This window comes from Atheta coriaria, unplaced genomic scaffold (genome assembly GCF_025399875.1).
Source record: "Atheta coriaria isolate IRGN ID8LTWV9N9 unplaced genomic scaffold, Caltech_Dcor_3.1 hic_scaffold_10_pilon, whole genome shotgun sequence".
Classification (NCBI taxonomy): Eukaryota; Metazoa; Arthropoda; class Insecta; order Coleoptera; family Staphylinidae; genus Dalotia; species Dalotia coriaria.
The window spans coordinates 3472362-3483746 of NW_027045452.1; the positions used below are offsets into that span (position 1 = coordinate 3472362).

At 35.8% G+C, this 11385-nt stretch overlaps 4 protein-coding genes across 4 annotated transcripts; 1 reads left to right on the forward strand and 3 right to left on the reverse strand.

Annotated features, from left to right (window-relative positions):
* Nucleotides 1-8: 8 nt before the first annotated feature.
* On the forward strand, nt 9-1894 carry LOC135800414 (acylpyruvase FAHD1, mitochondrial). Its single transcript, XM_065313646.1, has 5 exons — nt 9-146; nt 731-983; nt 1049-1145; nt 1211-1354; nt 1442-1894. Exons 2-5 carry the CDS (start codon nt 901-903, stop codon nt 1784-1786), a joined length of 669 nt encoding a protein of 222 aa, XP_065169718.1. The 5' UTR covers nt 9-146; nt 731-900; the 3' UTR covers nt 1787-1894.
* Nucleotides 1747-7255, reverse strand: LOC135800405 (sperm flagellar protein 2-like). The gene has a single exon (XM_065313632.1). It carries the CDS (start codon nt 7195-7197, stop codon nt 1807-1809), a length of 5391 nt encoding a protein of 1796 aa, XP_065169704.1. The 5' UTR covers nt 7198-7255; the 3' UTR covers nt 1747-1806.
* On the reverse strand, nt 7245-8960 carry LOC135800409 (UDP-glycosyltransferase UGT5-like). The gene is made up of 2 exons (XM_065313637.1): nt 8036-8960; nt 7245-7984 (listed from the first exon to the last, which is right to left on the reverse strand). The coding sequence occupies exons 1-2, from the start codon at nt 8864-8866 to the stop codon at nt 7262-7264; spliced, it is 1554 nt and encodes a 517-aa protein (XP_065169709.1). The 5' UTR covers nt 8867-8960; the 3' UTR covers nt 7245-7261.
* An 81-nt stretch (nt 8961-9041) lies between these two features.
* LOC135800407 (uncharacterized) lies at nt 9042-11258 on the reverse strand. Its single transcript, XM_065313636.1, has 5 exons — nt 10936-11258; nt 10762-10880; nt 10403-10711; nt 9545-10342; nt 9042-9485 (listed from the first exon to the last, which is right to left on the reverse strand). Exons 1-5 carry the CDS (start codon nt 11035-11037, stop codon nt 9119-9121), a joined length of 1695 nt encoding a protein of 564 aa, XP_065169708.1. The 5' UTR covers nt 11038-11258; the 3' UTR covers nt 9042-9118.
* Nucleotides 11259-11385: the final 127 nt, after the last annotated feature.

Genomic DNA, 11385 nt, shown 5'->3' on the forward strand with positions numbered 1-11385 from the left:
CGGAATGAATATAATCACTAGGATGACGCGTTGCTATCGAAGTGAATATGACTGGCTGGATTGGCTCGCCTGACACTTTTGGTGTATTCTTCTAGCGCTTCTAGTTGTGAACGGTTTGACGTCACTACAACCACGCAGGAATCTCTGTACGTACGGCTAAATATTTTATCACGATAAACTTTTAAGTGTTAACTAACACCTGAAATGATAGAAAATAATCTAAATTGATTACTTTTGGGAAATTATTACTTTTACTACACTTGAACTTTAATCAATCACAATATAATTACATTTTATATAACAATTTGTTGCGATTGTTGTTAATTATTTAATATTGTCTTTGTTTGTTTAATATTATTCGCAGAAAACCAATTTTATTTTGTTTTATGCAATGAAATAACCACGGAGATCTTTAAAACAGCGCCACCTGTGCTATTTGCGGCAATCCAAGTAACTTCTTAGAATAGTATGCAATGTGTTGCCTAGATGGCGCTACATACATGAAATTAAATTAAATTTCAATATTTACTCTTGAATCTTTTCCTACAACCACAAAAATATACATTTTGCTATGAAATACTAAAATTACCCAATTGCACACGTTATTAATTGCTTATAACATGTCTAATACATTAACACACGCTTAAATTTGAGATGTGTCTGTGACCTGATTCTATTTGACTAAAAATAAAGGTTTGGATTGAATGATGATCTTTAATCTTTAACGCAGTGCAAAACCGACCACGCTCACAACTGCATAGAGGTATATTTGATAAACTAGTCGAGTATAATCACGCGCTCAGTTACATCACTCAAACGAGATAACTCGTGTTTTGATACGGAAAGTTTGAAAAGCGCCGAGTATCATGGCGCACATTTGCTCCTGCGTCGCCGGCCGCCATGCCTGATTCCGAGATGAGTTCGAATCTGGTGAATTTTGTAAAGGCCGGCAAGAAGATTGTCGCTGCCGCTGCCAATTACAAGTAAGTTATTATTTATATGTAAACAAAAAGGTAAAACGGTCCCTGATTGTTGTATTCTGTTTTAGTTCATTGTTGGCTCTTCAAAAAGTAGAAAAACCCAAAGATCCTGTGCTTTTTCTTAAACCAACAACAAGTTACATTGTGGAAGGACAAGATATCATCGTAAGATAATTCTAACACAAAAGTATAAACTTGTTTTATTATTTAGTGTTTTTTTTTTCTGTCAGATTCCAAAAGGTTGGAAAGTAAACGAAGAAGTAGAACTTGGAATCATAATCGGCAAACATTGCAAAAATGTAGATGAAACATCAGCGATGGATTACGTCGGCGGATATTGTGTCGCGTTGGATATGACATCAACTTCTGAATTGGTAATTATCTGCTCTGAAATAATCTCACGTTCATTAAGTGTTAAACAAACAAAATTTTGATTTCAAGTCACATATTTTGTTTTCAAGGGCGTTGCAAGGTCAAAAGGATGGCCCTGGACTATGGGGAAAGGCTTTGACACCGCCTGCCCAGTAAGCAGATTGATAAAAAAAGACGAAATTCCCAATCCGCATGATGTGAATCTTTGGTGCGATGTCAACGGTGTCCAGAAACAAGCTGGAAACACCAATGACCTCACCTTCACCGTACCTGAATTGATCAGCTACGCGTCAAAATTCATGACATTAGAACCCAACGACATGATTCTTACCGGAAGTCCACCTGGCATGGGTCCAGTTGTACACGGCGATGTCATCGAGGGCGGCATCAAGGATTTAGTTCATTTTAAGTTTAATGTTAAGGAAGAACAATGATTTGTTGATTTTACATCTAACTAATCAGACTCCAACAAATGTCTGACAATGTCCACTAAACGCCGATCGTAAAACTTGTAAAATTTCATAAACATCGCTAGGAAATCAGTGTGGATCAAAATCTGATAAATGTAGGCAACCCGTATGTCTTCGTTGATCAAAGAGTTGTATAACATGGCGAAGCGTTCGTGAAATGTCATCTCACCGAACGATCTGACTTTATGCAACCAGGGAATCATCACTGTGAAAATATTGATGAGCACGTCAAAACTGACTTGATATTCAATTGGTTCTCTTGCTATGTGTGCTTGTGATCCTGAAGTGTCCACACTGGTATCCCCGGCGTATTCGTAGTCACTCACCGACGAGGTAGGTTTCTCAAAACCATTTTCTTCATATTTTGTAGAAGATATTCGTGATTCATTTAAATATTGTACAATATCATGTGAGCATAATGGAGATGCATCGTCATTGTCCAACGCCTCCAATACAACACTATTTGTACAATGTATAGTATCATCAATCAATTTGTCAATCACTGCTTGTGAAATACTCTCAGCACGATTATTTTGTTTTGAGATAGTGTCTAACTCACGCGCCATGATTTGTTTCAAACTTTTTGCATACCGCAAAGAACCTTGTTCTTCATTATGCATTATTAACTTCCCTATTGATACTTCAATAGCTTTCACCAATCCTATAATAGGATCAGCATCTTTACAGAAAACTAACAGTAAAGCTGTGTAGTTGAGACGCGAACCAACACAAAACAACTTAAAAAGCAATTCACGTAAGTTTTTCAACCTAGGTTGCATAATATCTTCTTCAAACCAAAACTGTATCAATCCATATTGATGATCATGAATCAATTCAGTCATATCCGGATCCAAACTGCGAAATTGTTGGCGTATTTCAAGCACTTCCTTCTCAGTAGGAAATCGAATATTCAAACAGTAAATGATGAAATCTTTCCAGTCAAGATATTCTGTATCTCCGAATATTTCTGTAATTAAACGTTGGACTTTATACGGTGGTAGTTTCTTCCATATTTTGGGGACGTAGTCTTCCAGGCCATCTTCCCCGCGATAAACTAAAAATTCTTGTAGAAGAAAAGTAAAAGCTTTTGTAGGAATAATTCCCTTTGGAGCTAATCGGAAGAGGACATCAGCAATTCTCGTTAATTGCGAAATGTTAAACAACTCGTCATTATCAGGTTCCCGAATAGGCAGATCATCTTCATCAGGCAGAGGTGATTCATACATAAGAGAACCTAATTTTACAAAGAATTTGTCGTTTTCTAGTAGCATTTCCGGTTGAATAGCGATTTCTTCTTCAACAGCACGTTTTAATAACGTTGTGGCTTGTTCCACGGCACGGATTTCTCCTTTGTAACGTTCTTCAATGAATTTATACAGGGTGTTGAAACTGTTGTTACCTTTCTCTAACATATCTTGTATTTCTTCCTGGAATGCATGATGTAAGATTTCAAATCGTAATTTACATCTGTAGTATTCACCCATAAAAGCAACTTGGAATTCTCGGAGAATTTCTGAAGAATAATTTTTGACATCTTCATCTGGTTCAATAATTTGTGTATCACTTCCGGTATTCTTCTTATTAGTTGATTTATCAGTCTTTTTCTTTTTGTTTGTGCCATTTTTAGGATTAAACTTTGCTTCTAAATCGTTATAAATCTTCATACACTCATTGAAAATGTTTTCTAAGTTTTTAAATCCATTGTCTAAAGTAACCTTAAGTTTATTTACATATGGATTATTTTTGACGTTTGTAAAATCAGTTTTCTTCTGTGTTTGCAATGCTTTTTCAGTAAACTCCACAAACGGTGCAATATGATCCATATCTTCAATATTCTCAGGAAGAGGAATAATATTCAATTTGATTTTTTCTATTTGAACATTTAAGTTAGGCAACCCAGTAATCATCGCTGTATAATAATCCACCAACATCAAACACGTGTCAGTTGATCTATCCAATTCCAACTGAAGAAAAGATATGTAAATATTACACAATTCCATTAATTGAGTAGTCACCCAATTTTCTTTTACAATTCGTACTCGTTCAGCTTCATTTTCCATCATTCGCGCATCGCAAATCTTCCAAAGTTTCTCACGAAATTCTTCAATGCGCATGTGTAGTTCCGCTTTCACTTCATCATCTTCTCTCATATCATCTTCAAACTCATTATAAATCAATTGAAAATCAGTAAGGTAAGATTGTTTAGTATCCGGACGCGCAATAAACTCTAATAAGTTTTTCTTCACGTAAAAATTATACGGCATCAAGGCATCCATGATGATTCTCCGACGGAAAAACAACTGCATCATATCATTGATGTAGATAGCTTCAATGTTCTCCCAAAGAGTTGCTAATGCATTTTCATAATAAGCCACAATTGGTAAATCATGGTACTTCCAATGAGCCTCACCTGGAAGCGCAGGTGATTGATAAGGTTCTTCAACTTCTTCCGGTTCGGGAAGTGGAGTAGGTATTTGTGTTTCTTCATCTTCCATGTCCACAACAGTTTCCGGTGCTTCTTTGTTTGTCTTTTTTGATTTTTTGGCTTTTTCATCAACTTTTGCTTTTTTCTCTTTGGGTTTAGAACTTTTTTTCGTTTCTTTTGAGCCTCTGGTGGATTTTTCTTGTTTTGCTTCTGATTTTGTAGTTGTACTCTTTTTCTTTTTCTTCTCACCTTCTTTGATTACATTTGTAGTTGTAGTGGGAATTGTGACGATTTCGTCAAAGTTAGCTTCAACATAATGCACTGTATCAGTGAATAAAGTGACTGAATCTTTCGGTGGCATTGAATAATCACCCAGAATCAACTTTCCTAAATGTTTAATTGTAGAAAAATCAATGGTTTCATAAACCAGTGTATATTTACATCCTTGGTTTTGATAAAACTGACATAACGCAACTGTATTTTCCGGTGACTTGAAACATTCGTAAGCTTTCTCATCAGGATCATCTTTACCAGCAGTTCTCAATTCTATAAAAGCAGTGAGAAAAGTATCATAGTCTAAATCATCATCAAGAGACCCAGGGGAATTCGTAAACAACTTAGATTTTTTCCTGTCTTTTGTGGAATCAGGTAAACCTGGATGATTTTCAATATTAACCAAATCAGAGATTTTATCCGTGGGAAATTGTGATAATTCAACAGGTATTCTTTTACCAGATAAAGTTTCTTCTAAAATAATCGCCTGTTGAATTGTCTGTGGATAATTAATCAAAGCCCATCCTTCTATTTCGTTAAAATTTAAACTCTTCAAATATTCAACGAAAGCAGCTGCGTTGAGAGATTCACATGGAGCGCCACCTAGGTTCATAACCTCAAACAATGTTTTACCGACATTACCAGCATCACTCAACACAACTTCATCTTTAGGAAATAAATTTGGTGTTTGATTTATTTTATCTTCAAAAGCAGGCAATGCCGGTGGTTCATCATCAACAGATTTTACTTTCTTTTGTTTTTTCTCTTCTTTATCCAAACTTTTAACTAATTGTTTGGATCCCTTCTTTACCGACTTTTTATTCGCACCTTTCTTTTCTTTATCAATCACTTTTAATCCTTCTTCTGTAGCTTTATCAAACACACCATCAAAGTACTCCTCAGTTGACTCTTTCTTAAACACATTAAGACAATATTCAAATGCATCTGTCATTTGAATAATCTTCACTTTACGCGCTTGTAGAAGTTGTTCCAATGCTGGTATATACTCCAAGTTATGCAACCCGTCTAAACAAACAGCAATGTTTGTTTTTGGTATTGCTGGCATATTCAAAACTGAATTCCTGGAATTATTCGCTGATAGAATACGATTGACTACATGTCCGATCACATTCAATCCAAGAATCATTTCTGTGTTCTCTTTGTATTCCATCCATGAGTTGTAATCCCACGGCCATTTGTAATTCGTGTAATCTTCAAAAGTCAACTCATCCATTGCGTTTTGCCTGTCTAGTTCCAGAACAGTTATAGGTTCAACTTCATCTTCTTCATCTTCATTTGTCATACTAGAAGAATATGGTTCCGAAGAGATAATATCAGAGACATCTTGAAGTACATCAAAGATGGGTTGTTGTGCAATGAATAACCGTGCTAAATCATCACGTTTTCTTCTTGGTACAGGCTCACAATTATTCGCTTTGTAATCGATGTTATAAAACGCTATATCCAGAATATCTTTCATAATATTATCGACTTCCTGTTCAGCCTGGGCTTTCGCACGTTCCATTTTCTTTTTGTACATTTTTTCGTGTAATTCTTGTTTTTTTGTCTTTTCCTTGTAATATTTGAATCGTTCTTGGCTTTCTTTGCTCTCTTCACCTAATATCTCACTATACATTGCTTCCTCGTGTTGATCACGAATATATTCCATCATTTCTCTCTTCTGCTCGAGGATTTCATGTCGTTTTTCTCGCACATTCATCAAACACGTTGTGATTTTCTGCTCGTACATGCTTTGTTGCTGTAATTTATCCATGAAATCATGCTTGAAATAATCTTCTTGTTCCTCCATCAGTTTATCCCAAAGGTCTTTCAATATTTTCTTCCGTAATGTGTCACGTAACTCGCGATTTTGATTCATTTTGCGTGATTTATTCTGAATTGAGGTTATGATATTCTTGGAGATTTTTTCATCTGGTTTAATACAACCTAAGTTAACCGCACGTGTTTTTTCATGCATTAATTCACTCATAGACTGATTTAAACTTTCTGCATCTAAAGGTAACTCTGCAATATCAATATCTTTGTCAATATTTGTAGATAATTCATTTTTGGACCGTAAAAGGTCCATTTTTCGCACAGGGGAAGCAGAATCTTTGTTTTCAAAGTATCTGAGGTAATCCTCACGATTTTTCTTGCATTTTTCCATGAGTTCTAGATATTTATCAATATGATAGACAATAACAGCTTGATTATTGGTGAATGTTGCTGCCAGCGGGTTGTCAAATCGAGTTACTTCAATATCTTCGGAGATTTCATTGACTTCATCATGAGAAGAAACAGAAAATCTGGATAATTTGACAGGATCCTTAAGTTTTCTTGATAAGATAATATCTGTTGAATCTCTGCCTTGAAGGATCATATACAACTCGTAAAACAATTTGTTGACTGAGGTGCCTTTTGCATCCAACACATTTTGATATTCTTCTTTGTCTAAATTGATTCCTAGTCCGGTGATAACCAAACGCATCACTTCCAATGTAGGCCAGTAAAGCTCACCCTGTTTTGATAATATGATTTTCATCTGTTCGTCTGTTAGAAGAGTGTAGGAATTGAGAAGAGTAGCAAGAACGCCTCCACCACGGTCTTCGTGCCATAATTGATCTTCAAAAAGAAGCCCCAAAAGGTTTTGCAACCAAAGTCGAATAATTTCACTCATTTTATGTCATTATTAGAGCAAAAACAAAATCTTAAAATAAGCAAACGTGATTTTTATGCGTTTTTTATTGAATTTTTCTTTTGGAAATTTTTTGATTGTTATTTAAGTTGCCTATCATAGTTTTGATGAGAAAATATGTAATATACATGAACAAACATAAAACACACAGCGTAATTGCCATCAAATCAAGATAATAATACTGATAAAACGGAATAGAAGCAATCTTCAAATGTTTAACATTCCCGTGTCTTAATAAATACTCAGTATGCCAAATGGCATCTTGCAATGGCGTCATTGGTCTGTCCATAATAAATTCCGCGTGTTTCCGTGCCATATTTCGGTATTTGGCATTTAATATCACTTCCAAAATGGCCGCCTTCAGTTCCGCGACGGTAAGCGTTTCGTACATTAACTCCACACCAATCCCACTTGCAATCACCTGCTTTGCATTGCCTTCCTGATCAAAAAAGAAGGGAATTGTTACAACCGGAACTCCTGAAAGTAAAGATTCCTCCAGGGACTGCAACCCGCCTTGACTGATGAATGCTTTTATGTTTTTATGGCGTAAAACTGCTTGCTGGGGACACCACTTGATGATTTTTACGTTTTCCGGTTGATTTTCCAGTGAATCCAACTCAAATTTCCATAAAATTTTATAAGGTAATTGACGGAATGCATCAAGAAAGATATTTCTAAGTTTTTTAGAAAGTAATTTACTTTTAACATTAGTTCCCAAACTAAAATATATAACACCTTCGGAAGAGTCGTCTAAAAACGTGAGCAAATCCTGAAAAAATGAATTTAAAATATAAAAACTCAGTAAATGTATAAATTTTACTTTTGATATGTTTTGAGCTCGATTTGTATGAAATCCTCCAGCTAAAGACACCGTAGTTTGCGTAAATGGCCGCACGCATGAAAAAACAGGATTTGCATTAGTAAACAACATGTCCGCGCGTTGTTGCAGCTCCAAAACACTAGGATAATTCCCGGGTAATGTTTCACTTATCATATGATCCATCCTTGCAATCAGATAATATTCATAATATTTGCGAACAATAAAATCAAACAAAACAATCACGAATCTTTTTATCACACCGTCATGTAGATTATTAATGGGGATGATCGCCGTGGGATAAATCAAAGGATGCACTGGATTACCAATAAACTCATGCGTCCATGGTGGAACATCAAATGACGCCACAGCAATACAAGGCACGTCAAACCGATGCTTAAAAACGTACATTTCCGGAGCAATATCTTCAATAATCAACAGATCAAATTCATGCGACTTATTCATAAGCAAATCGTGTACGTCTGGTTGCATAAGTTCCCTACGTGTCGCATTCAGTACATACTCAAACAGAAAGTTAACTTCTGCGAATTTGTCACTGCGGAGATTCATGACGTGGTCAAAAGTTGCTTCGGCGTTATCATAGACCATACTAACGTCAATTTGTCGCAGGTTTGGATGGTGATCTTCCGATGACATTGGATCAGTGGTTATCAGTGTCAATTCGTGACCACGCGCGAGGTATTCACGCCATAATGGCCGGAAGAAAACTTGATGACTGTAGGATGGTACAGCGATGACGGCTAATATTCTTGCACCATAACACGGATATAAACACACGGAAAGAAGTAATAGTGGCACCGTAAACGCTTTCATTTTCTTCACTGTAATGTAAGTTCAATTAGCACGCAATGGAATGGAATAATTGGCTTTATATTTGCGGTGATATAGACCTGCATTCTTGCATTATCGCGCAAACAAATTGCTTAAATATTTCAAGGCGTTACAGGTGCACATTTTGTTGTGGTGTTCGTTATCTGATATTCCAAAATAATAATGACAATAATATTTATTACATCTATAAACGCGACACTTTTTTACGGTGAAATTTATAACCTAAAATGCAAATCAAACGTAGTTGTCGCCAATTGCAGTCCAAACGTGTTTATAATACATTTCCGTGCCTGAACCGTAATCGAACTTTATATCAGACTTCACGAGCTGGAAGAGTCCTGAAAGAGCATCAGATACATCCTTAAACAATGTATTATAAGTTGCATAATCGTTTTCATGAAGGTGGAAAATGACGCCATTGCCAGCAGATAGCGCAATGATCGCTTTCTCTAAATTCGCTTTAAATTCGCCGTTTTTGTTAATAAAAACAACTCCGACCGCTTCCTTGAATTGTTTCAATTCATGTAAACCATAAACTTGTACATTTGAAAATGCAGGCATCACCAAAAACTGTTCTAAAGCCTTCAGTTGTAAGTCATTCCTGAAAAAATATTTATAATGTAACAGTTAATTGATATTATTGATATATTCGATATTTACTTTTTATCCAATTTGCTTGTTAATTCAATCGCCATATTTTGCAGAGTATTAATGCGCTCCTGTTCACTTTTCTTTGCCCACGCTGGTTGCATAACCGATGACTTTTTATAAGACTCTTTCGAATCCTCATAACTTGACAGAAACTTTGTGTCTTCAAATTTATCAAAACAAAATGGTACCTTCGGATGGAAAACCCCATGTGTATTCACCCATACTGTGGTGACATTAAGACTGTGTACTAATTCATGTACTAGTCCAACATCGTTAGCCCAGACACTTGCTGCGAATGTTTGCTGTTGATTATTGCACAAAACAGCTGCTTCTTTCATGCTTCTGAATGCAAGCACATTCAAAAACGGAATTCGTGGCTCACTCGCTTGCAATACAGTATTATTGAACACTTTACCACCGACAAACAAGGCCGTGTTTTCGGTTTGGAACACTTCGATTCCTTTTGCAGCTGCTGCAGCAATGGTTTCCGCCAATTTCGCTTGATAATCTCCTAGGAGTACCGGCACACTGAAATCTACCTGTTGGTCATCACTCTTTCCTAGTTTTATCTGACTCATACGGTGTTTTAACTTGGCGACAACTTCGTCGAGGATGTTTTCTTGTACAAGCACAATATTCACTGACCACGGCATTATTCCTTGGTCAGAATAAGTTGCATTTACAATTGATTCACAGGCAGAATCCAAATCAGCCCCGTTAAATACCAGGACTGGAGTGCGTCCACTTAAAACCGGCAGTGAATTGTCTGTTTTATACGCAATGCCAAAATCTACTTGATATTGTGCACTGCAATGTGATAAATGTTTTTAACAAACATATGGCAATAAGTATCGTGTGGTTATTTACCATTGTTTAGATATAATGTCTTTCACTGCTACTAGAATAATAGCCAATTTTTGGTCAACAAATAAAGTGGTATTATTATTAAAGCAATCATTTTTGCCAATGTGATAACCAACATAAGATAAACTTATATTTTCAGGAATCGCATTCAACAGCTTCGATGATGATTTGTAGGATTTCTGTGTTGAATAAAAAGACAAGTAATCCAAGAATAAAGTAATTGATTTAATGGCATCTTTGTAGGTAAAGCCTCTGATTAGCACTTCCAATTGTGCTATGAGTTGAATATTTTTCTTTAATTCAGCAACAATCCTAAAAATATCATTGTATTATATGCTACAAACAATATAAAATGCACTTACTCTTTGAAAAATCTGAATTTAGTAACAAGATCACTGAATTCTTTCACAGGCGCAATTGAAGTTAAAAGTTTGCTTTCAAGTGGTGCTTCCAAATTGATTGTGTGTTTCTGCAGCCACTCCTAAAACAAAACACAAATTACAGCTTCATACATGTGTATGTACTGAGTAAGTTACTTTAGCTAAATCTGTGTTCTGGACAGCTTCTCCAAAGTCCATCTTGTTGAAAGCCGCAACTATTTTCTGCTTGTCGAGTCTAACTCCGTCTCCGTGCTGCATTTTACACACTGATTAATAAAAGCGAAGTGATACGTTAAGTGGGCGCAGTAAATGTTAAGTAACGCGGTGTACGGCTGTTTTGCGCGAGAACAAGTTTATCTGCTTATTAAAGCGATAACACGTTTTAAAGGTCATGATACGAGTGTTTACAAACGAAAAAAGATTAAAAAACAATTTAATAGAGGCCTAAACATACTCAAATTTAGATAGAAATGTTAATTATTCATTTATTTCTGTAGGCAAAAATTTGCCCAACACAGGGAAAAACTTTTCACTTAAAAAAAATACGCGTTTTATTTTTTACAAAAAAGTTTCTAATTTACAACTAGAACATTAGGAAGACTTTAT

Bases quoted from the DNA above. Each gene is read 5' to 3' on its own strand.
- LOC135800414 (XM_065313646.1), top strand. From the start codon at position 901: ATGCCTGATTCCGAGATGAGTTCGAATCTGGTGAATTTTGTAAAGGCC. The intron at 1,146-1,210 runs GTAAGATAATTC...TTTTTCTGTCAG, and splicing joins TGGAAGGACAAGATATCATC to ATTCCAAAAGGTTGGAAAGT. The intron at 1,355-1,441 runs GTAATTATCTGC...TTTGTTTTCAAG, and splicing joins TGACATCAACTTCTGAATTG to GGCGTTGCAAGGTCAAAAGG.
- LOC135800409 (XM_065313637.1), bottom strand. From the start codon at position 8,866: ATGAAAGCGTTTACGGTGCCACTATTACTTCTTTCCGTGTGTTTATAT. The intron at 7,985-8,035 runs GTAAAATTTATA...TCATTTTTTCAG, and splicing joins GAGCTCAAAACATATCAAAA to GATTTGCTCACGTTTTTAGA.
- LOC135800407 (XM_065313636.1), bottom strand. From the start codon at position 11,037: ATGCAGCACGGAGACGGAGTTAGACTCGACAAGCAGAAAATAGTTGCG. The intron at 10,881-10,935 runs GTAACTTACTCA...GTTTTGTTTTAG, and splicing joins AGAACACAGATTTAGCTAAA to GAGTGGCTGCAGAAACACAC. The intron at 10,712-10,761 runs GTAAGTGCATTT...TGATATTTTTAG, and splicing joins AAATTCAGATTTTTCAAAGA to GATTGTTGCTGAATTAAAGA.
- LOC135800405 (XM_065313632.1), bottom strand. From the start codon at position 7,197: ATGAGTGAAATTATTCGACTTTGGTTGCAAAACCTTTTGGGGCTTCTT.